The sequence below is a fragment of the Silurus aristotelis genome (genome assembly GCF_946808225.1).
Source record: "Silurus aristotelis genome assembly, chromosome: 3".
Taxonomy (NCBI): Eukaryota; Metazoa; Chordata; class Actinopteri; order Siluriformes; family Siluridae; genus Silurus; species Silurus aristotelis.
This window is the reverse complement of record NC_139576.1, coordinates 20,938,586-20,964,941: the sequence shown is the minus strand read 5'-3', so window position 1 is coordinate 20,964,941 and position 26,356 is coordinate 20,938,586. Positions and strand designations below refer to the sequence as shown.

Sequence of the window (26,356 nt, the reverse complement as noted above, 5' to 3'; positions counted from 1 at the left end):
GGGAAATGGATGGATGTGTTTCTGTGTGTGTGGTGGTGGAATGTATGTGTGTGTGTGTGTGTGTGTGGGGGGGGGTATTATGCGGCTGGGTGCACATATATCAGTTTGATTACTATTGACATTGCTTGTGAATGGCTATTTATTGTATAGCAGTATAGGCCTTCTGTGACTGTGATTGTTGTGTGTGTGTGAATCTAACATTCAGTCAAACAATGACAGGTTAATATCAGCTGGTTGAAGTCAGCATGCCCCTAGCATGACAACCTTTTACCTCTGTTTATGCTCAATATTTCTTTTTCTTTTTCTTAACCGCACACTCCTCCGTCCAATCTCTTCACTCGAACGCACAAAAAACACAAAGAATGTTAGACAGTAAAATGTAGATTTTGAATATTTCATACAAACAAGTGAATAAACTGTATCAGTAAATGAGCCAGTGCGCTGTACTAATAGAGGCATTCAGAAAAGGGAGTACTGCTTGGTGTATTGATGAATCAGTCCTTGGCTATTGAAGCTGTGTAGAAAAGGCCTTGCTTTATAATGTTCGATCAATAACTCATTGTAGGGGCTATTCCACTGTAAAAATATGATTGGCTTTCCAGTATACACACAAATATTTTCAATACATATCGGACATTGTAAAATTTATAGGCATGAAATAAACAGTAGGCATGGAGGGACAATCAAATCCCTGACTGTGTGTTTGGCATGTGCTGATTATTTCTCTCTTCGCAGGTGCTGCAGATGTACCTGCCTTTCTGTGGAATTGCTATCTCCAATGCTCAGCTCTTTGCTGCATCCAGAAAGGAGTATGATAGGAGCAGGGTAAGCGCTCTACAGTTGTTGTTTGAACAGCTCAGTGCTTTGCTGCCAAACAGAGTGTTTACTACAGAGCCATGTACTTTCAGTTAAAGAATAAAGGAGCAGTGTTAACCCATGTAGTAACTCCACAGTGCAAGCAATGTAGCCTAAATGACAGCTGGAGGAATAGCTGGTCTGAACTTCACATCTCATGATACAACCCTGTATTGGTAGCTCAGTGTGCGGATGTATGCATTGCTGCCCACATACTCTTCTGCTAAACTGCTTTTTCAAAACAGGGTTGGGGTAAGAATCAGTGTGTGTGCTGCCTTAAGCTATGGCTTTAAATCTAAATGCTGGTCTACTGTGTATTAAATTTATCCCAGATGAAAGTGTGAATGATGATGATGAGAGAAAATAAGAGAGGACAGGGATTATTGATCATAGCTCAGCCCCCCACACTATATAGTGTACATACCAGAGTGAGTCGATTATGAAAAACAGACTTTTGTGATAGGTTGCAATAACATGGCAAAGGCTTATTGTTCATTTCCAAAATTTTGGTCAGATACAATCTTTTTGCGAAGAGAGTTTCCATTCATGTCTGTGAGACTAATACCAACTGCATGACCTACAATTGTTATGAACAAAATTTTTTATTATTTTTATGGAAATGCTCATGTTGAAGCAATAAATGGAAATATTTGCAAATATATTGCAGACCTGTATTGCAAACATTGTCATAGATAATAGGTTGTTTGAAAAAATACACTGATCAAGCATAGCATAATGACCGCCTGCCTAATATTCTGTTGGTCCCCCTTTTGCTGCCAAAACAGTCGTGACCCGACGAGCATTACGGGCATGAACTTCTTCAGCAGTTTGAGCTACAGGAGCCCGTCTGTTGGATCGGACCAGACGAGCCAGCCTTCGCTCCCCACATGCATCAATGAGCCTTGGTTGCCCATGACCCTGTCGCCGGCTCACCACTGTTCTTTTCTACTACCACTTTTGATACTGACCACTGCAGACTGGGAACATTCCACAAGAGCTGCAGTTTTGGAGATGATCTGATCCTGATCCCTTGTCAAACTCGCTCAAATCCTTACGCTTGCCTATTTTTCCTGCTTCTGTTCACTTGCTGCCCAATAAATCCCACCTACTAACAAGTGCCATAATGAAGATAATCAGTGTTATTCACATTACCTGTTATAATGTTATAATGTCATAATGTAATGACTGGTTGGTAAAGACATAGGAAAATAAGTATTTGAACACCCTGCTATTTTGCAAGTTCTCCCACTTAGAAATCATGGAGGGGTCTGAAATTGTCATCGTAGGTGCATGTCCACTGTGAGAAACATAATCTAAAAAAAAAAAAATCCAGAAATCACAATATATGATTTTTAAACTATTTATTTGTATGATACAGCTGCAAATAAGTATTTGAACACCTGTCTATCAGCTAGAATTCTGACCCTCAAAGACCTGTTAGTCTGCCTTTAAAATGTCGACCTCCACTACATTTATTATCCTAAATTAGATGCACCTGTTTGAGGTCGTTAGCTGCATAAAGACACCTGTCCACCCCATACAATCAGTAAGAATCCAACTACTAACATGGCCAAGACCAAAGCGCTGTCCAAAGACACTAGAGACAAAATTGTACACCTCCACAAGGCTGGAAAGGGCTACGGGGAAATTGCCAAGCAGCTTGGTGAAAAAAGGTCCACTGTTGGAGCAATCATTAGAAAATGGAAGAAGCTAAACATGACTGTCAATCATCCTCGGACTGGGGCTCCATGCAAGATCTCACCTCGTGGGGTCTCAATGATCCTAAGGAAGGTGAGAAATCAGCCCAGAACTACACGGGAGGAGCTGGTCAATGACCTGAAAAGAGCTGGAACCACCGCTTCCAAGGTTACTGTTGGTAATACACTAAGACGTCATGGTTTGAAATCATGCATGGCACGGAAGGTTCCCCTGCTTAAACCAGCACATGTCCAGGCACGTCTTAAGTTTGCCAATGACCATTTGGATGATCCAGAGCAGTCATGGGAGAAAGTCATGTGATCAGATGAGACCAAAATAGAACTTTTGGGTTATAATTCCACTAAACGTGTTAGGAGGAAGAAGAATGATGAGTACCATCCCAAGAACACCATCCCTACTGTGAAGCATAGGGGTGGTAGCATCATGCTTTGGGAGTGTTTTTCTGCACATGGGACAGGGCGACTGCACTGTATTAAGGAGAGGATGACCAGGGCCATGTATTGCGAGATTTTGGGGAACAACCTCCTTCCCAAAGTTAGAGCATTGAAGATGGGTCGAGGCTGGGTCTTCCAACATGACAATGACCTGAAGCACACAGCCAGGATAACCAAGGAGTGGCTCTGTAAGAAGCATATCAAGGTTCTGCCGTGGCCTAGCCAGTCTCCAGACCTAAACCCAATAGAGAATCTTTGGAGGGAGCTCAAACTCTGTGTTTCTCAGCAACAGGCCAGAAACCTGACTGATCTAAGAAGATCTGTGTGGAGAAGTGGGCCAAAATCCCTTCTGCAGTGTGTGCAAACCTGGTGAAAAACTACAGAAAACGTTTGACCTCTGCAATTGCAAACAAAGGCTACTGTACCAAATATTAACATTGACTTTCTCAGGTGTTCAAATACTTATTTGCAGCTTTATCATACAAATAAATAGTTAAAAAATCATACATTGTGATTTCTGGATTTTTTTTTAGATTATGTCTCTCACAGTGGACATGCACCTACGATGACAATTTCAGACCCCTCCATGATTTCTTAGTGGGAGAACTTGCAAAATAGCAGGGTGTTCAAATACTTATTTTCCTCACTGTACATGTACACGGTAGCGAAAATGAATTTTAATGGCACAAATTGTATTAATGCGCGATAAATGCAGTGTGCATTTCTGTTTGACCATTTTATTACAAACTTAAATCAATAAATATGAACGAGGCAAAATTGAAACGTTCAATGCATTTATTCACAATGTTCTTTCTTTACTCAGATATAAACAATTAATAAATAAATATTTTTTATTCACTTAACATTTGTTTAACTAATTAACTAAGTCTCAAATTAAGCACCAAAACCCACCATGATGAGCACATCTGGCAATTAAACGGTCTGTATGGAAACATAGCAAAAGTGATGATTTATGTAATTTAATAGCATAATTACTTTAAACATTTACAAGAATATTTTGTCTTCATGTTGTATGTTGAGTTGATGTTTACTAATAATAAATATACATTGGCTTAAAGCATATTTTTGTTCAGAGTATTAAAAGCTTGAAAAGTATTAATTTAAGGTACATTTAGAAAATATAAATATATATATATACTGTGTCCATTTCTTAAGGAAGTAAAGAAGCCTCAAATCTTTGTATAGACAAACAGCTATTAGTTCATAAAAGCACTGTTTAACTCTTTGTGTATGTGTTTGTGTGTGTGTGTGTGTGTGTGTGTGTGTGTGTGTGTGTGTGTGTGTGTGTGTGTGTGCAGGCTTTATTGGAGGTAGTGAATGATTTGTTTGAGGAACAGACAGACTTGGAAAAGATTGTGAGGAAGATTATGCATCGTGCTCAAACACTACTCAAGTGTGAACGCTGCTCTGTACAGCTACTTGAGGACATCGAGTCTCCGGTGATCATCCTCCTTCCCCCTCAGCTTTCCCCTTATCCAGCATGTTTCTTTCTAGTTCTTCTTTTTTTGTGGCCTTTTGGCACCTTTTTGTATTTCCTTTCCTTTCCTTTCCTTTCCTTTCCTTTCCTTTCCTTTCCTTTCCTTTCCTTTCCTTTCCTTTCCTTTCCTTTCCTTCCTTTTTTGATCTCACTCATATTTAACATAAAGCTCATGTAGAATGCTGAAACTATTAAATCTATTGCAGGTGGTGAAGTTTACTAAGTCCTTTGAACTACTGTCACCAAAGTGTAGTGCAGACACAGAGAACAGGTAAGATCCTTTGTTAAACACACACACACACTCTCACACTATCTCTCTCTCTCTTTTTCTCTGCTTCACATGGGTGCCTTAAACTATACAAAAATATTTTGATTTGACTTAATAACTAAGCAGAGTCCAGCAGCACATGAATGTCTGTATCCATTTATTTAAACTCTCTCAGACTCAGTTTTCAGCTCAGCAGGAAATGTCTTCTAATGTGTTCTGGCTGATAGGAAAAAGTCATATTGTTAGTAATAGTCATAGGTTGTGGTTCATAGATTTGATGTTGTTTTCTAGCAGTAATTTAAATTAATGCTCTTTTTTTTTTTTTTTTTTTTTTACTTTTATTACTTTTTACAAAGCTTAAAGGACAGTACAAGAAGAAAGGGAGAACAAGCTGAAATCAAAGATTAAAACATTATTATCTATAAATTTAAATAGGCTTTTTTACAGTCCTGTTGTACTGCAGTTATTTTCTTGTCACAATATTTTAAAACACAGAAAAGTCTCACCACTAAATAAAGATTATGTTCAGCTCAACTGATACTAAAAGTGTTCAGGCCCACTTTGTATTAGGAAAGTGCAAAAAGAATTGAGCACTATGTCCTGCACTCTGTTGCTTGCTGATGAATTTTTAAAACTGCACATTAAAAGGCTGTTAAATATTTCTTAGCAGACTCATTAACTGCTTAGCGGTGTGTTGTGTTATGCTGAGCTGCGTCAATGTGTACTGCACTATGCACGTTTGATTGATGATTCTCCAGTGCTTCTGCACCAGCGGCTTGGGGTTTCTCCCCATGTCAGCTGCTGCTCACACGTGAAATTCTGCACTGCACCGAATCTTCGGACTCTATCTATTCAGCACTTAGGACAACCCAAACCCCATAGCTCAGCTCCCTGATCAGCCACCACTATCTTCCTGCAAACACACAAGATACCGGCCCACCTGCCAGCACATACAAGCATTAGCCAATAAAGGTGAGAACCAGGTGGTTTTGAGAGTGTGAACATCATACTAAAGTTGTTTCAGAGAATGGTGCTGATTGCTCTCGCCTAATTGCAGAGGAGAAATGCGTCTGAGTGCTATCTGAGTTTTGTGGGAGACATGCGTGATTGTGCAACATGGTTGCTTGTTTCTGGCATGGTAATGCTAAATGCAAGTGGAATCATTATGGCAGCAGAGAGGACACACACACCACAGTGCTATCAAAGGGCTGTACTCCACTCATCCCTCTTTCTTCCCACTACAACACCTGGCTAATGCTGCGTGCCAAGCTGCGAAATCACATACACTGATGGCTGTGTCTATTAAAACAATGTTTTTTAAGCTTGATGACACTATCAAAGGAACAAAACAAAGTGCAATAAACATTTTACTTCACAGTTTAAAGATCCATACCACACACCAGAGCACATAAAAATTTGTGGGAGTGATTGTGCCGCTATCCCAGTAGGCATGCTTTCTATGTGCAAAGGACAAATAAACATCACCTAATGGACAAGTATAATTTCTGATTTTATGTCCAGCCTATTAAGTCCAATTCTTCTAAAAAATACATGAAATGTTAAGCTTTAAAATGGGAATTATATGTGAGGTTTGGTTCACTGTGAAATCCCAAATTGTGCATCTGAAGTTTTTACTGCTTCGGTTGGGCAATAAGTGCAGCATACAGAACTTATGTGTTTAATTTCGAGAATACTTCCACAGCAGGAGCTGTTATGTCCATTATCCACGTGTACGCATGTTACTTATTTCTTGCTACCCCCATAGATTTTATCTGCCCGACGTACATCTCTCGAGAGAAGGGTCTCACTGCGCCTCTCTAACACACACATATCTCACACTCTCTGACTAAAGCAGTCCAGGATTTTGCCAGCAGCTCACATGCAAAAGTGCTATTAACTGTGTTACAGTCACTTGGGTGTGATGTGAAAACATGAGAGGGCTATGTTACAAACATGAGACATTAGAATAATAATACAGAATGAGCAAGTGTAAAGAAGGAGGCAGTTGTGTGTTTTTCTGGGGTACGTGGGCGAATATGACAATGAGAGCGGTAACTTTTCATTTTTTTTTAAGGCTTAAAAGAAGCTTATTAAAATGCATAAAGGGCTTATTAGATATGAACTGCAACCTGGGAAGAGGCACCATAAACAACAACAACTCCTAAGATTTTAAGTTATACAAATTGTATTTATCAATGTGCATCCTTCACCTTTAATTGCTAGCTAACAGAATCTCTAATCCAGTACATCTATTGGCATATAACTTACTTGGTCAGTGGTTCAGTTCCAAATCCCTTCTCAATTCCCTTGTCTAAAACACGGAGCTGTTCATTTCTAATCATTCTTTTTCTTTTATTAATTTTTATTTCAGTTTTAAAGACAGTATGGAAAAGTCATCGTATTCAGACTGGTTGATCAACAACAGCATAGCCGAGCTGGTGGCCTCCACTGGTCTGCCGGTCAACATTAGCGACGCCTACCAGGACCCCCGCTTTGATGCCGAGGTAGATATGCTTGCTCACTCAGCAGCCCGGCTGGCACATTCCCCTCAGATTACATTAACTACTACTGTAATCATCAGCTTCCAACCGAGAAAACATTTAGAAATGCCACTTTGATCTGTAATTACTAGTTAGACACTGTATAAAATAGTGCTTTCTGAGCAGTGGGTATAATGGCTGGTACAACATACCATATTACTTTGCCCACCAAGAAATACAAGCAGCGTTATTTAAACAGTACACTGAAGGATCTAATCAATATGAATCAAATGTCTTGCTGAAAGGACTTTTCCAAGAGATAATTTGATTAATGTATGCCCACCTCAGCATTGTCAGTATATCAGTGGTATATTTGATATAATGGTTTACTCTGGTAAATATTTTTCACCATAAAATGCACATACACATAAAAATAATTTCGAGTAGATTTAAGCTTTGGGCTACTTAAGACGTAAATTTGAATACCTAAAGGTACAGGAGTGACTCAATGTTGTCATGTAGGGAAGTGTGCTATTTGCCTGGGTCTGAACTGTTTCCAGGTAGTGAGCATTGTACAGTGTAAATGAAGCAACAGACCAGAGTGATGTGCTGCTCTGCACCAGTCCAGCTTTGATCTTTGGCTGCTGTCGCACACTGATGAATTATATAATATGGCTTTGATGTATCTTTGGCTAAGATTCTTTTAGATTCTCTCCTGTTTTTGCTCTGAAATGCTGGCACCCATGCAGTTTTATTATGTTCTTTACAACAATGTGCTACACTGCGTACCCATCTCCTATGGGATTCAGGCAACCTATCTTTTGCTGAGTTGTGCCGCAGGCATTACAGTAAGTGAGGTATGTTTGGACTGTACTGCAGCATGACACAAATGTAGTGAATTGTATGTGTTGCCTATGTTTGCATTAGGCTGATCAGTTTTCTGGCTTCCACATCCGCTCTGTTCTGTGTGTGCCTATTTGGAACAGCAACCACCAAATAATTGGTAAGTTCATAAATACATACAGTGTCAATTTCTACCCTTGCTATGTGTCACACTATTCATGTATATACGTAAGGGTTATGTGTTTGTGAATGAAAGTTGGCTAAGTCTGTTCATATGTATGAATGTAAGCAGTAGAGATCAAAAAAATGTGTGAGTTATGAGCAAATTATGCAGCACGTCTGAGGGTTCTTATCAGGAAACAGATTAAAAAACATTATAACCATACAGTGACATGTAGAGGTGTAGTACTGAGTCAAAGATGTGTTCATTCACATAGATGTTTTTTTTTCTCACACACAAATCATCTTTGAGGACCTGAGGGTTTAATTCTTCTTATTATGCGGCTGTTCTGAAAATGATTTAAAATTTCTGGAAAAAAAAAATCAACCTCTTGTTATTCCTAAGAATCACATTTGCATCAACGGTTTAATATGTTTAATCCCTTAATCCCCCTGGTCTATAAAAACGGAATTCTAGATTTACTATCAATTAGACTCTTTAACTTAGCCTTTGATTTCATCAATGAGTGCCTAAAAAAGGCAAGAGAAGTAAATGAGGCCTTTTTTTTGTGAGGCATCCTGCCAGACCTGAGGACTCGAACATTAAGGAAGCCAAGGATACTCATATGACATCTTGTACCACGTCATAATCGTTGCCATACACACACACACACACACACACACACACACACACACACACACACACACACACACACACACACACACACACACACACACACACACACACACACACACACACACCACTGTCTTTCATCCCTCCAGATATACAACTGTAAAGCACTTATCATTTATCTCTTCATGTCCCAGATATTTTGACACCATTCAAACCAGGCAGAGAGCAGACATCAGGACAGGATTAGGTTTTTAGTAATTAGGATTGTATTTTATGAAGGATTGTATTTTATGAAATATTTTACCTTTACTGCCAAAGTTAATTACTCTTCAATTCATATTTGTTCTAAATTCTAATTTGGGTTGAAGCTTCTACATGTTATGTGATTTTATTCTTTTTGTATTTACAATTACTTTAAGACAACTACATAATTAATTTAACCTTTTATGGTTAACCTTAACCTTGCAATTTGCAGTTGAGACAGAGACACCACTGTGTTGTTTCTGAGAAGGTTATGTAATTAATGGTCAAACTACAGGTGAAACAATCTTATTATTCTACACATCTTACACAATAACGATCATAATATAATAACATGAATGGCAGAATAACCATGGCCATAATGCAAATATGATTGATTGAATGTTTTTTTTTTGTTGTCTGCGATGTGGGTTATGTGAGGACATTAGTGATTAAAAAAGGGCAGGTACAGGCACAACAGCACTCTGTCAACACTAATTATACATTTGGGTCACCTACAAACATTAAAATGAACCATCACAGCAACTAAATTGGATCTGAGCAAAAAGGAATGGAGCATATAGGGTGAATAGAGAATATAATAGTGGTGCATGGCTGATTTTTTAAGGGCAGTGTGTATACTCCTATATCATTTGAGCAGTAGTTGTAGGGTTTGGCCTTTAGAGCAATAACTCTATATTTTTATCCTTAGAGTATAGGGTCTGGATCTGTATATGGAGGTACTGAGCCTCTAGAGCAGTAGCTGTGGCCTGTGTCCATAGAGCATTAGCTGTACAGCTGTACATGTACAGTTATATCGATTAATTTATTATTCTAGAGAGGTACCTCTATTGGGTTATGCCTTTTGAAAAGTGTAGCTGTATGGCTGTATATGTAGTGGAGTAGCTTTTGGGATGTAGAGATGCATCTTTAATTCATCAAATATAGATCTAAATCTTTATCTATGTTTCTTTTATTAGGCTGCATCTCTAAAGAAGTCCTTCAAGAATGTATCTCTAGAGCAGTAGCTTCAGGACTTTGTTTCTCTATCAATAGTTTAAAGACTGTATAGTGCTGTAGTTTCTGAATTGTATCTATAAAGCAGTAGCTTGAAAACTGTAACTCTAGATCTCTAGCTTCAGGACTGTATAGAGAAATAGCTCAAGCATTGTATTTATAAAGCAGTAGTTCTACAAATGTGTCTTTAGAGCAGTAGCTTCAGGACTGAATCTACAGAAAAGTAGCTAAACAGCTACATGCATAAAGCAGCAGATTCAAGAGTGTATAGAACAACAGCTTCAATGCTGTCTTTCTAGTTCAGACGCTTCGGATTGTGTCCAAAGAGTAGTAGCTTTAGGACATTATCTATAAAACAGTAGTTTCAGGACTGTATAGAACAGAAATCCCCAAACTGGGGCCTGCAGGCCAAGGTTGGCCTGTAAAGCAACTTATAAAGATCTTTATTTATAATTTAATGCTTAATATAACATATTTAGTTGTATTTTTAAGCTGCAAAAAAACATTCATCAAAACGTATATAAGTAAATTCATAAGAAGTCTAATTTTGAAAAACTCTATATTCTATAATTAGGATTTCTGTGTTAAATATTGTACTATTTATATGTTTTATTGAACTAGAAATCTTTGAATGTAAAATTGCATTAATTATGCAAATTACAAAGTAATGATTTCCAATTTATTTTTTAATTTATAAATATAATATAATGTATGGCTCTCAATCAAGTTTAATTTTTGGCCCTTCATAGGATAAAGTTTGGGCACCTTTGGAATAGAGAATAGCTTCAGGACTGCATTTATAAAGCAGTAGTTTGATTTTTCATAAATGCACTGCCATAATTAAATAATAACCCTAATCCCATTCTAGCAACAAATGACGATCTGTGCTTTGTGCTGTGTGTGTGTTGCAGGTGTCGCACAGGTTTTAAACAGGTTGGATGGGAAGCCTTTTGATGATGCAGACCAGAGATTGTTTGAGGTATAAGTTATGCAGTCAGCAAAACTATTAGTCTTGTCTGTTGCTTCTGTAATCATTCTGTGTAGTCCTGTCTTCTCTCTCTCTCTCTCTCTCTCTCTCTCTCTCTCTCTCTCTCTCTCTCTCTCTCTCTCTCTCTCTCTCTCTCTTTCTCTCTCAATCTCATACTCGCTCACTAACTTTATTCTCTCTGTTTATTCTTCAGGCATTTGTGATATTTTGTGGGTTGGGGATCAATAACACAATAATGTACGATCAGGTGAAGAAGTCTTGGGCCAAACAGTCTGTGGCTCTGGACGTAAGTCTCTTCATACAGATGCCACACACACACACACACACACACACACACACACACACACACACACAGACACACACACACACATATGTTGTCGTCCTATATAAACTGTAATAGCCTCTTTCTTTGATGTATCCTAGTTGCCGTGCAGAAGCTGTTCCATCACCCCTAGTGCTTAAGAAAGTTGAGATCCCTTTCTGTAGCCATGCACATTTTTAATACTAGAACCCATCACTTTCACTGATTCTTATACTTGATTTAACACAATAGTTTATTGTGTTATTTGGCACAAGTGGTCAAGCCGTTACCACATATTACTCCTGTTATATTACTCCTGTTATTCCTGTTGAATTTTTAAATTTGTATGACATGAAATTGACATCATAGTATCTAGTAAATAGTCTCTCTTTCTGTCTGTCTGTCTATCTGTCTGTCTGTCTGTCTGTCTGTCTGTCTGTCTGTCTGTCTGTCTCTCTCTCTCTCTCTCTCTCTCTCTCTCTCTCTCTCTCTCTCTCTCTCTCTCTCTCTCTCTCTCTCTCTCTCTCTCTCTCTCTCTCTCTCTCTCTCTCTCTCTCTCTCTCTCTCTCTCTCTCTCTCTCTCTCTCTCTCTCTGAAGGTGCTGTCATATCATGCCACTTGCTCTAAGACAGAAGTGGACAAGTTTAAGGTAAAGCTAAAAGTGAAGCAGCTCATTTTTTACTACTATATGCTTAATGACTTCTTATTACATGTCATTTATATACAAATGAATTAGTAACATTAGAGTCTGCATTAGAGTCTGTAGAATAATTATAAAATGGATAAAAACATATATAGCCTTACTGTTCTTGGGTTACTGTATGGGTGTGGGTTTGCCTGTTTTCCCATGCCTGTTTAGGTTTCCTCTAGGTTCTCTGGTTTCCTTCCACCAGCCAAAACATGCCAATAATTGGACTTTCCGAACTTAATTGTTCTAGGTATGAATGTGTGTGTGTATGGTGCCCCATTCCCAATTTGCCTCATGCTCAGTGTTCCTGCAATTCTGGATTTTTCCTTTGGCTTTCATGGCTTTGACCAGGATAAAACAATAACAAAAGAATAAATAAATGAGACATATTTTATCAGTAAACATGGGATTGAACTATAGCACATTTACCACAAAAGTAGGAAACTTCATTAAAATCATGCATTTGTTTCTGTTTAAAATGTGAAATTAATAATACATAACATAAAATGTCATGCATATACACATTAATTGTATGTGTAACATACATTTATTAATAATGATGCAGGTTAATAAGTTCATCAGTAGCCCTACATTACTCATAGCATCTCAGTGGAGTGAGATTTCCCTCATTAGTGATGGCACATCCATCATATTAGGCTTTTCTACAATGATTTTTGCTTTAAATGCCATCTTGGGCACAGAATATTTGCTGGATTCTTTAAAACATGTAGGCTTTCAGTAATGTGCACAGTGGAGACCAGTACTGCTCAAATAATGCAGCCTTGAGCTCTGTCTCTTTATCTGTTTGCCTTTCCTTCTTACACTCTTTGTCAGACACCCACTCTCTCTTTCCTGTACACTCTCTCTCTCTCTCTCTCTCTCTCTCTCTCTCTCTCTCTCTCTCTCTCTCTCTCTCTCTCTCTCTCTCTTTCTCTCTCTTTCTCTCTCTCTCTTTCACACATAGGCTCACACACATACTCACATGCACACAAACACACACACACAAACACAAACACACACACACACACACACACACACACACACACACACACACACACACACACACACACACACACACACACACACACACTGTGGTTCATTTTAAATGTCACTAAAACGCAAGTTCAACAGTCATTCATAAATATAGTGCTGTAGCCCCACTACAGCACTTTTTTAATATCTCACCTATAAATGTGCAAATACAAAGTTATATATAATGTACAGTGTTCATACAATGCAATACCTCTACAGTAGATACATTAGGAGAAGTAAGAAGAAAGACAAAGAAAGATTGTGAGGACGTTATTAATTTCCATTCTTATTCAGGCTAAGCTCCAAAGGGACTGTTCTCCAGAAGGCAGTAACGCAATGACACCATGAAATACAGGACAGGATACAGGACATCACAGACATACTGAAATTAACACGGAGAGCCTTAAAATATATATTTGTATATATAGTAAAACAGACTAAATTAAAATGTTCTTATGAATATAAGAAAAACTGTGCTCGATTTGAGATAAGGAAACAAATAAAGAGACAAATGATTTAGCTTGTTTTGCATGTTTACCACCTCTTGATATTATTAGTAATAAAATTCACAGGTTTCTATAATTAGTATCTGTGAATGACGTCACTAAAACACATAAATTCCCTTGCCAATGGCCCCCTACCTCTCTCATTTTCGTTCTCACACTTTTCTCTGTTACGCTGTGTAAGCTCTATCTATAGACCCCTCATTAGCAGTTTATCTCTGTACTGTTGAGATTCTCAGCTCAGTTTAAATTGGATAAGCAGACGCTGTGATATCCGTAGCATTAGGAACAACCTGCAAATTGCTCCTCCATTCATGAAGCCCCTGAATGAACAGGGGTGAGACACAGGGCCATATACTGCAGTCATCCACTGCATCCCTCCTCTCCATCTTGTCATTTTCTACATGAACTTTTTTATATTCTTTGGTCTTTGACTTAATAAGACACACCATTCTTGGTGACTACAGTGCACACTGAAAAAAGATGACTAAATTTAGGTTAGAGAGTTGAATTAAAGCCACAAATATATTTGCCTGAGTGGTTTTGCTGTGTCCTGCTAGTGCATTATATTCTGTTTAATTTGTTAGGTATTCCAGGTTTTTTATTTATGCTTTTTTTATTCATGAGTCGGAACAATCATAATAAAGCATACAACAATGAAAGAAAATTTGAATATACAGTACTCAAGTATTAATATGTGCCAAGAATGCTGTAATTACTGACATACAGTGTGTTTCTTAATCTTATCCTGCAGCCCTATTTAGTTAATATCATGGTATTGCTAGCAATCTACTGGTGCCCAGCTCCCTGTACTTTGTGAAGACCTTTGGATTAAATCAAGGTCAGGTGTGAATAATTACACAGCACCGTCATACTCAGTGTGTGTGGTGTCAAGATCACCTGGCTACAGATGTTGCAACATCATTCAATTTGGGCAGAAGACAAGAATGACTGTGGCGTCCTGCAGTTACCTTCTTTGTCTTTTTCTGAAAATATGCCTAATACCTAGCACAGAACAATATCAAATAGGCAGAGAACATAATTAGGATATTGTATCGGTTGGTCAACAGCTGAAAAATCAAGTCATCCCAGTCAACACACTGTTGATTAATCTGAAAGCGATGAATTCAATGATAAATCCTCTAATTGTTCTATCTACTAGCATGGCTATATCTATCTTTAAAATAATGAACAAAATGGACATGCTTAGTACATAGTAGTGGACAGGGTAAATGGCTTTTGCTATGTGTACAAAAAGCTTTAGAGTCACAAGCTTACATATCATACAAATAGAGGCCATATCAAGGTCAGATGTCTGTACCATCAATAATGATTTTACAAACTTTTTTCAACAGAGTAGATGACTTTGACAGGAAAAAAAAATGTGAAACTTATAGATTTGAAATGATGCACCCATCTCTTTATCATACTACCAGTGACAATCATTATTACAGTAGCTAACAATAGCATATGTGTAAAATATTGTGTTGAATTATCCATTACTTCTTAAGGGTGTCTACCTAAATGTTCTCAATTCTCAACTGCTTATTATGCCTAATATTAATACTTAATATGATTAATAAACAAAATATGATTATTTTAGTCATAGAAACTGATAGTTTTTGATATTTTTTAATGTTGGTTTTAGCCCTGTCTCATTTTCCACACTAGTTACACTTTATTTGGATAGACCATAGGACATATACTACAAAGAGTCAGCAAACATTTAAAGACAATTAACACCCTCTAAGTTGACTGTCATCAATCTCTATTGACTAATTCTAATATATAAATAGTTTAGTTTGTTTTTGTTTAGTAGATACTGTTAGGTTTTTATTTTTAATTGGAAGATAATTACATTATTAATTTAGTTTATTCGATAATCTACACACTATAGACCTAACTTCAGTCTTAAGTTGTAGCACAATTTCTAATTCAGTTCATGTTCTTAATATATTTTATGATATAAAATTGCAAGATAAGGTCAGTTGACAGAATTTGTAGATGTCTTTACATTAACTAAACAAATGTGGTACCTTTAAGTGTTTTCGAAAAGTCTTCTCCTGTTAGGGGTCGTCACAGCGGACCATCCGCCTGTTTGATTTGGCAGGTTTTTACGCTGAATGCCCTTCCTAACGCAACCCTCCCCATTTATCCGGACTTGGGACTTAGAGTGGCTGGGGTTGGTTCCCTGACCGGGGGGGGTCGAACCCGGTCCGCAGTGGTGAGAGCGCCGCATCCTAACCATTAGACCACCAGGGAACCTAGATCAGATGTTATATTGTTATATATGTTATATATCTTATAATTGTTTATATAATAGTAGTTTCCTATCATCTCTATCCAAATCGGTGCTATATTTCTGCCTCCTCTCAAATTTTGAAATATGTGTTGTAAATTATTTTATTCTGCGTTTTTCGTGTGGTGCAGTTTAGGGCTGCGGCCGGGTGACGGGCTTGGCTTTGTTAGGTGAGAGAGCATTATGGCTAAACCTGTCAGGCTTGGGGGGTGCGCAGAAATGGAAGGTGATGAATACAGCTTAAGATCCCGCTGAAGGTCAGTTTGGTCCAGCTCTCAAGAAGATGAGAAAAACCAGCACCATAGGGAAACAAGTGGATGAAGCTTTTAGCCTCTGTTTACCTTGTAAGCAAACACCCCGACCACCCTCTCAGACAGCGCGAGAGGGCTTTGGTGCAGGGGTGGCAGTGAGAGGGACACAGATGAGGGTGAGCAGTAAAAGACCTGTTTCCAGCAGGCAGCAAGCTGACCAGCGTCCGAGATCGGATGGGCCGCAGCAGATAGAAACCGTCTGCCCTACCCTGAGCAATGAAAGAAGAAGCGCTCTACCTGACACGTGAACGTTACCCTATCCTCCTCTCTCCGCCTGCGACAAGAAGTAGGGGGGGAATCCAGCCCAATTTTGAGTTTAATAAGACCTTCAAGTTCTCCTCAAGTTTGAGAAATCACCAAGCACTCACATAATGTGTTCAGACACATTTCAGTTCAGGGGTTTATACTGTACACCAAAAAAAAGTACAGTATCACATCTGAGCCACAGGCTAAGAGTAAGTTAAAAAAACATAATAAATGTTCCACTGTTGAAGCCAGGCAGACAGCTGAGGGCCACGGTTTCTGAAAATTTTAAAGAAATAGTAGCTGCACCCCTAATCTTATCGCTGGAGGGAGCGATCGCTCTTCCAGTGGAACCCAGCATGGCGATGGTCATGACGTCATAAATGTGCAACCACAAGGTAATAAAAGAGTACAGGGGTCCTCTGTGGGTGTTAAGCACCATATGCAGGGGTACAGACTTAAATTTGTCATGAAACCACTCGGTTTCAACAGGGTGTTAGTCTCTATGGCTGAGGAAGAGTCGGCTTGCATCCTGGTGGCCGAGATCGACTCTCTTTTAAACAAACAAGCGATCAGAGTTGTGCCAAAGGAGGAAATCTGTCAGAACTTTCATTCCCATTATTTTGTGATTCCAAAAAGAGGGAACACATCTCTTCATCTGATTCTAGACCTGAGTGTATTAAACTAACACAAGGAAATACTCATTCAAAATGTTGACACACAAAGTGCTTTGTCTATCGATCAGTCCAAACGTTTGGTTTGTAATGATCGCTTTGTCAGATGCGTTTTTTCACATAAGCATTTACCCGTCTCTAAGAATAGCATGCTGAGGGACTGCTTAAGAGTTTCAAACCATTTAGTTCGGGCTGCCTCTAGCTCTGAGGGTTTTCAGCAAATATGTAGAAGCTGCTCTGTTCCTGTTGAGAAAGAACATAATATGAATATTTTCTTACATAGACAATTGTCTGACACGCTCTTTATTGAGAGAGCAAGCAATCAGAGATGCACAGTGTGGTAATGCATCTCTGCAACTTGGGGTTTAGAATAAATATGGAAAAGAGCTGCTTGGAGCCCTTTAAATGCACAGAATATCTATGCTGACAGAGAGGAGAATCACATTTTATTTTTATTTTTTTTTAACATAGTCACTCTCCCGTTTTCAGATAGGAATAGTGGTCCTATTTAGGGCATGCTTACAAATGCTGGGTTTAATGGCTTCAGTAATTTCGGTAGTACATCTGGGACGTCTCATGATGAGGGATTTTCAGTGATGGGTTGCGCATCTACAGCTGTGTTCCCGGTGGCATCTCACTTGACCGGTGAGAATAAAGTATGCATGCGTCAAAGCGCTCCGACATTGAAAAAGCCCCACGACTCTCAAAGGATTCCCTTGGGGACGGTGTCATCGAGAGTTACTATGACGACGGACGTGTCCTTAAAAGGCTGGGGAGTGACTCTAATGGGAAGAGCTGTGAACAGTGTTTGGCCTCCACAGCTGATTCGCATGCATATAAACTACCTGGAGTTGTTGGCAGTGTTTTTAGCACTGAAACATTTTCTGAGTCCGCAGGTCGGCACCCTGGCAGTCCTTTTATTAAGGTAGCATGCCATAAAAGGCAGATGTCCAGGCAGATGTCGCACTGTGGGATCTGTCTATGGTCTTATAGGCCCTTTCTCAACACCCTTTCGAGCCATTGAATGGCATGGGGTTAAAGTGTATTTCTCTTAAAATGGTGCTGCTTATAGCTCTGGTGACAGCTAAGCGTGTGAGCAAGATACAAGCTGTTGTCTGTCATTCCAGCTTGTTTGCAGTGTGCTCTAGGGCTCACAAAAGTTTGCTTTCTACCTAACTTGGCTTTTATACCTAAAGTGGTAGACTCTTCTTATAGATGTCCCATTACAGAACTTACAGCTTTCCACCCTCCTCCATTCTCCTTGGAGGATCAGTGGTTGAATTTGTTATGTCCAGTGTGTGCCCTTCTTATGTATGTGGAGAGAACAGCTGGCTTCAGAAAGAATAACCAGCTCTTTGTGTATTGGGCCACCCTCACAAGGGGAAGCTGTTGTAATGTCAGCGGCTGTCCCACTAGATTGTAGATGCCATATTTCTAGCATATAAATGCAGAGGTTCTTAAGCACCTCGAGGTTTAAGGGTCCACTCTACAAGGGGCATGGTGGACATCATAGGCCTTACTTAGGGGAGTTTCTGTTCAGGATATTTGTGTGGCAGCAAGTTGGGCTACACACTTTTGTACATTTCATAGACTGAATGTGTCTGAGCCATCCTTAGCACATGCAGTGCTAGGAGCCAAAATGTCTGAGCCTATGTTATTATGTATAGCGGGAGCATGTTGTGCAAACCAGGAGTATTCTACATCTTCATTGTGAAACACTGTGTGAAGTTCGAAAGAAAAAAAAAACGATGGGGTACTTAACATAATCCAAGATTCTTTGATAACAGAGTGAGGTGTTTTACCAACACTTTCCTCCTTGCACAGGAATGGGAAGAAATCTCGCTCCAATGATGTTGTAAGGGGTTGAACTGGGTGATATAGGAGGGGTGGAGCCAAGTCACTTGACGACCTGTCTGTCAAATACAGACGTGGTGTCATAGAAGCTTCCGTAGTTGTTCACGGCCAAATTGATTCCCATTGTGTAACACCTCACTCAAAGAACCCGGGATTATATTAAGTAACCCATCGCCTTGTTTTGACCCAGAAATAAAGCCCAAAAAGGTTTAAAAAAAAACCTCTCTGTCTCCCTGTCTCTTCTCTTTCAGGCAGCGAACATCCCTCTGGTGTGTGAGTTGGGCATTGATAAGCTCTCCTTTGATGACTTTTCTCTGGACCAGGATGCCATGATAACTGCAGCCTTGCGCATGTTCATGGAACTCGGCATGGTGCAGAAATTCAAGATAGACTATGAGGTCTCTCTCTCTCTCTCTCTCTCTCTCTCTCTCTCTCTCTCTCTCTCTCTCTCTCTCTTTCTCTCTCTCTCTTGCTGTCTCTCTTTCTCTCTCTCTCTCTCTCTCTCTCTCTCATTCTCTCTCTCTCTCTCTCTCTCTCTCTCTCTCTCTCTCTCTCTCTCTCTCTCTCTCTCTCTCTCTCTCTCTCTCTTTAACACACAGACATACACACTCTCTATGCATAGACTCTACCAGTTTCTTCATCCACTGAAATTTTTGGGCTCTCTTCTATGTCTTTTTTCAAGATGAGGTCATGTTGCTCTATATCATATACTTATGGCCTTAAATCTTTCTCGTTCTTTTCTGTCTGTCATATGTTGCTTTTCTGCATCATTTAAAATTGTTATTTTATATAAAAATACAAAAGTCAAGGAATAAAACCCTCTCCTGCTCTCCTATCTTCATTCGACTATACTATATAAACATTTACTACTATCACATGATTCTGTTTTTTGTTTATTTTTTCTGTTTCTCAATTGCACTCTATTTCTTTAGACATTGTGTAGGTGGCTGTTGACTGTAAGAAAGAACTATCGTATGGTTCTGTACCACAACTGGAGACATGCGTTCAATGTTTGCCAGTGCATGTTCTCCATGCTTACTGTAAGTCACACATATACAAAGTTACAATACTCCTTTTGATGTTTCTCCATGTGTTTAATTGTTTGTGTGTGTGTGTGTGTGTGTGTGTGCGTGTGCTCGTGTGTGTGTGTATGTGTGAGTGTGTGCATGCATGGTAAGTTTATTTGTGTTTAATTCAGGGAAGAAGGAAGACATTAGGCATACTAGAATGTTTTACATAACATTACATCATATCTTTTTTTTTATATAAGCCACTTCAACACAAAATCTAAAACAAAGGTAGAAATTAATAATAATACTATGAAAAGCCGAAACACTATGCAGCCTCTATTTAGATATGGTCAGTGTAAAGTGTTTCTTTTGCTTATCAGGAGTACAGGAGAAAGCACCTCAGTGTTGCTTTACTAGCAATTGCAGCACTTTGTACTTGGTCTGCTGTGCTTCATGCTGGAACTGTTCCCTATATCCCTGATTGTGTTTGTGTTGCATTTTTCTACTTTTTTTTGAAAAACCTCCAAAAGTACAGTGTGAAAATGGCCCTGAAATATACATTGTAAAAGCCAGAATATATCACATTAAATGGAAGTAAAATGCTTTCAGTGTTCTCTGCAGTTTGTGTCGTAGGCAGGAACAGCACTAGTGCATTAGGACCACATGGACCTTTTTTTTGTTTTATTTCATTCATTGTGTTAAGACATTTAGAAAAGATTTTGGCTTATCCTGTCAATCCTGAAATCTACTACTCTATTTATAACTTGAGATCTTAACCTAGGTCCAATCCTGAGCTCAGGTTATTGTCTGTGTGGAGTTTCTGTGCATGCACTGTCCATGTGCATGACAACATACAGATAGGCAGATTGGCAAAACTAAACTGCCTGTAGGTGTGAATAAGCGTGTGAATGAACGTGTAAATGTGTGTGTGAATTTTTGTGTGAATGGTACATTGTGATGGACTGGCATTCCATCCACGGTGAATTATTTCACCTTGTATTTTGTGATATCTGTATAGTTTCAAAATGCACTGCGACCCTGACCCAGAAAAAGTGCTTACTAAAGATGAGTGGCAGAATATCTAATGACATTTCATAATTTTTTTTATCCATTTAGAGTTACATTTAATGTTGGAAGCACCCCTTATATTATATATAAATGTAAACAGTGGATTCCTTACCATTTTCTATTTTCTCTTGAAGTTGGAGAATGTCATGTTACCGAGTTGCTGCAAATTCCTGAAAAATACTATATAATAGTAAATAAATATATCTCTAATTATTAGAAAAGTTGCTGACACCACAGACTCCTTTCAAAGAGGCTAAATAAATGTCTCCTTACATAAAACGTATTTACATAACAATTAAGAGAGTTTTTGCTAAACAATTTCCCCTGCATTAGCTGCTATTCGAGAAATGGTAATATATATCAGAACATCCATATAAACCTGTTTTTTGCCTTGCAGCTTGCACTACTGCTGAAGCGATCCTATTATACACTGAACAAAATTATAAACGCAACATTTTTGTTTTTGCCCCCATTTTTCATGAGCTGAACTCAAAGATCATGACTTTTTCTATGTACACAAAAGGCCTATTTCTCTCAAATATTGTTCATAAATCTGTCTAAATCTGTGTTAGTGAGTACTTCTTTGCTGAGATAATCCATCCACCTTACAGGTGTGGCATATCAAGATGCTGAATAAACAGCATGATTATTGCACATGTGTGCCTCAGGCTGGCTACAATACAAGGCCACTCTAAAATGTGCAGTTTTATCACACAGCACAATGCCACAGATGTCGCAAGTTTAGAGGGAGTGTGCAATTGGCATGATGACTGCAGGAATGTCCACCAGAGCTGTTGCCTGTAAATTGAATGTTTATTTCTCTCCCATAAGCCGTCTCCAAAGGCATTTCAGAGAATTTGGCAATACATCCAAACGGCCTCGCAACTGCAGACCACATGTAACCACACCAGCCCAGGACCTCCACATCCAGCCCCTTCACCTCCAAGATTATCTGAGACCAGCCACCCAGACTTCTGCTGCAATAATCGGTTTGCATAACCAAATAATTTCTGCTCAAACTGTCAGAAACCGTCTCAGGGAAGCTCATCTGCATGCTCGTCGTCCTCAACGGGGTCTTGACCTGACTGCAGTTCGGCGTCGTAACCGACTTGAGTGGGCAAATACTTACATTCGATGGCGTCTGGCACTTTGGAGAGGTGTTCTCTTTACGGATGAATCCCAGTTTTACAGGGCAGATGGCAGACAGTGTGTATGGCGTCGTGTGGGTGAGCGGTTTGCTGATATCGTTGTGGATCGAGTGGCTCATGGTGGCGGTGGGGTTATGGTATTGCCAGGCGTATGTTATGGACAACGAGCACTTTTATTGCGGTGCATTATATTGTTGGCATTTTAATTGCACAGAGATACAGTGACGAGATCCTGAGGCCCATTGTTGTGCCATTCATCCAGAACCATCACCTCATGTTGCAGCATGATAATGCACGGCCCCATGTTGCAAGGATCTGTACACAAATCCTGGAAGCTGAAAACATCCCAGATCTTGCATGGGCAGCATTTTTGCCTGACATGTCACCCATTGAGCATGTTTGGGATGCTCTGGATTGGCATATACGACAGCGTGTTCCAGTTCCTGCCAATATCCAACTTTGCACAGCCATTGAAGGGAAGGGACCAACATGCCACAGGCCACAATCAACAACCTTATCAACTCTATGTGAAGGAGATGTGTTGAACTGCTTAAGGCAAATGGTGGTCATACCAGATATTGACTGGTTTTCTGACCTCCCCCGGACCCCCAATACAGTAAAACTGCACATTTTAGAGTGGCCTTTAATCGTAGCCAGCCTAAGGCACACATGTGCAACAATCATGCTGTCTAATCAGCCTCTTGATATGCCACACCTGTGAGGTGGATGGGTTATCTCAGCAATGGAGACTTGCTCACTAACACAGATTTACACAGATTTGTTAACAATATTTGAGAGAAATAGGCCTTTTTTGTACATAGAAAAAGTCTTAAATATTTGAGTTCAGCTCATGAAAAATAGGGGGCAAATACAAAAGTGTTGCATTAATAATTTTGTTCAGTGTAGATAATAAATTCATCTGACTAATCAAAATCAAGAAATTAGTGGTATAAATAAACGTAAATTAAACAAAAGTGATAAAATCGAGCAAAATTAACATAATTATTAAATTATTTACATTGGAAATACAATTTGTCAGCTAAAATGTACAGAACAATTATATTTTGGTTATATGGCTATATAGCCTCTATGGAGAACCCTGTTTATGAAATCATTTATGCATATTTGTGTGTGTATGTGTGTGTCTCAGACTGCAGGCTTTCAAGAGACCCTCTCAGAGTTGGAGATCTTAGCACTCATTGTGGGCTGTGTGTGTCATGATTTGGACCACCGTGGAACCAACAATGCCTTCCAAGCCAAGTATGACAGACAGACAGTATAAACATTGATTATGCATAGCCACAATCACCAACCTTTTCAGCTGTAACAAACCAGCTGAATGATAAGCATCACAATTCTAGGTTGATTGGTTGATAGATGTAACTTGCCCAAAGTAAAAGTACATAACATTAGAAATAAAAAAACTGTACCGTAATTTCCGGACTATTAAGCGCACCCAAATACAAGCCGCACCCACTGAATTAACTGGTGTCTACATTGAAACTAATAAACTTTGCACAGGCTTTAACGAAAGACAGTGTCTGTTCAACGGTGTAAAGGGTGAAATATGTTGTGGCTCCTTTAAGAGCAGAGCGGCATTTTGGGAATAGCCTGGCGCCGCATTTGTCCGGTATTACTGCATGTGTGCAAGACCGAGGAATATGTCCTTATTATTTTCTGATGCTCATTTCTCAGTTTCTTTGACTAACCCGTAACGCTGTTGCCAAGAAAAATAAAAAAGCACGAGTTTTGGAAACCTGTCTGTGCTTATATGATTTCTGTTATAACTGGAGTTAGCAAGCTCTCCCTTAACCCAGACTCAATGCATTACAACGAATTGTATCTAAACAGTAGCCTATCTTTTCACCCGATGCCTTGCAGCTCGAACACAGGTGAAGTGCGTTTTTTCATGCCCGGTTGTTTTCAGCGTGACGAATGATTCGCATTTCCTGTTGTTGAGTGAGCGGCAGGTCAAACGTCAGAGGAACATCATCTATATTTATGATGTGGTGCGGCCCGATTCAGTGGGAGCGCATCTGATTTAATATAAAGAGTTTCATTGGTTCACCTGAACCCGTTCAGCAATTTCATTGGTCTAATGTTATGGGGTTCAGTTTTTTGGCTTGAAGTTTGTGAAACCGCGAAAAACCCAGGAAAAATCCATAAATTAGCCGCTTCGTTGAAAAAAGGAAAAAAGTAGCGGCTTATAGTCCAGAAAATACGGTACACTCTCCGAGCGCATATGTGTTTTCTGTACCATCCACTGTGTACAGTGAAATTGCATCAGCATTCATTCTACTGGAACTTTGCCCTTATGTTATCATGTTACACCCTAGAAATAGAATGGACTTAAGATTTAGAATTTTATTTTTTAGAAAACCTGTTTGAAGAATGATTTAGAAATTTTAAAGGTTGTGATTGGATTAGTAGTCACCTGCTATGAACTGGAGCAGTGTGTGTGACAGAGCGGTCTAGATTTGGCAAATATATAAACTTGTGTTGAGAGAGTGAGTGTGTGATGGATAAACAGTAAACACACTCTTTCACCTGCCAGTGCACTGCTATCTATATTACCTCTTATTTGGCAGAGCATAAAGCATGTCCTTTCCAGAGTTGTGAGCAAGATATCATGTGTCTCTCTCTCATCACATTCTCATCATATTGCCCTCAGGACAGGTTCTGCTCTATCGCTCCTCTATGGGACCTCAGCTACAATGGAGCATCATCACTTCAATCATGCTGTCATGATCCTGCAGAGTGAAGTAAGATCCCTCACACACACACACACACGCGCGCACATTATATTCATTCACCATCATTACAGAAGAGCAGACCAAAAACGATTACAGCTTACTTACTTTAATAACGGTACTGACAGCTACCATGACCGTAATGTCTATCAAACATGCTTTTGAATTCATGGGATGATAAGAATTAAAGAGGTTTTAGATACAGTACATAGATTTACAGCATATGCTTTTCACATTACAACTTCAAGCAGCACATATGAAAAGACCAGGTTTACCGGATACTTAAAAGGAATAAGCAGAATGCAACCTTTTATTTGGCAGCTTCTATCACTGTTGATCCTCTACTTGCACACTGCAGAAGGAGAATATGGAGGAAAGCTCCTTAACAAATGCCCTTAGACTAAATGGGAATGTTATCTTTCTCAGATTGAGCCCCTACTGCTACTATTATAAATGTGATTCGGGTCTTAAGTATTTTTAGTATTGCAGTAATCCCCCATTTATCGTGGTGGTTACGTTTCAAAACTGCAAGCGATAAAAGAAAGACCACGATAAACGGACGCCACCCCAAAAATGCTATTATACGTATTCAGTACTGTATTGTAATATTTTACTTCATTTTATAATTAATAATTATATTTTTATTATTACATTTCGATATTTCAACATAAAACTCCATAAAAACAGAGGTTTTTTGATCTATCTTGCTATCTGCAAGAGACCGGGAAAATCAGCTAAACAAATTAGTTATGTGGCAAATACAATTCCGCAATAAACCGGGGGTGCAAGATTCGAACCATGCTATAGCGGGGATTACTGTATAAGAAACCCTGTAGTATGCCCAATTTTTTAAAATAAAGCTACCAAAACACATTCAGTTTGGTTTTTAATTTTAATCAACATGAATAATCGTGGTAACAGAGAAACATGACAGTGTTTACTGTTATAAAGCACACTATAGACAAAATATTGGACCAAATGAGACCTCGTGTGTGCGCACAGAGCAGGTGTGGAGGATTGAAAGGACAAAAATAGGCTGGCATTGAAAATGGGATCTTGACTCAAGTGTGGCATAACAGAAATATGTTTGGAATATCACTCGTTCAAATCACACTGATCGAAGGAAGTCACCGAAAGCAATATTGGCTGTACTCTGTATGTGGGAGGTCTCTCACCACTGTCAGTTAGAGAGACACTATTCAGTCAAAGGTGTTTATCAGTGTGGAAGAGGGCCCATTCCAAGTGTGTCATGCTGCCATATAGTGGGGGTTTGATAAACTCGTAAGGTCTCCATGAGCTGGGGTGTGTAGAGGTATAAATAGATGAGGTAACTGCTGTTG

The 26,356-nt window shown here is 39.1% G+C and overlaps 1 protein-coding gene across 3 annotated transcripts in view; it reads left to right on the top strand.

The window, feature by feature from the left end:
- pde11a (phosphodiesterase 11a) overlaps positions 1 to 26,356 on the top strand; it is a 59,319-nt gene that overhangs the window by 21,194 nt on the left and 11,769 nt on the right. For all 3 annotated transcript variants that reach the window (XM_083536710.1, XM_083536708.1, XM_083536709.1), the window contains 12 exons: positions 736 to 825; positions 4,328 to 4,468; positions 4,713 to 4,777; positions 7,146 to 7,278; positions 8,182 to 8,257; positions 11,059 to 11,126; positions 11,329 to 11,421; positions 12,035 to 12,085; positions 19,292 to 19,438; positions 19,973 to 20,080; positions 23,417 to 23,526; positions 24,938 to 25,028. In XM_083536710.1, the coding sequence (XP_083392836.1) occupies positions 736 to 825; positions 4,328 to 4,468; positions 4,713 to 4,777; positions 7,146 to 7,278; positions 8,182 to 8,257; positions 11,059 to 11,126; positions 11,329 to 11,421; positions 12,035 to 12,085; positions 19,292 to 19,438; positions 19,973 to 20,080; positions 23,417 to 23,526; positions 24,938 to 25,028 (1,173 nt within the window). The remainder of the gene's footprint in view (positions 1 to 735; positions 826 to 4,327; positions 4,469 to 4,712; positions 4,778 to 7,145; positions 7,279 to 8,181; positions 8,258 to 11,058; positions 11,127 to 11,328; positions 11,422 to 12,034; positions 12,086 to 19,291; positions 19,439 to 19,972; positions 20,081 to 23,416; positions 23,527 to 24,937; positions 25,029 to 26,356) is intronic.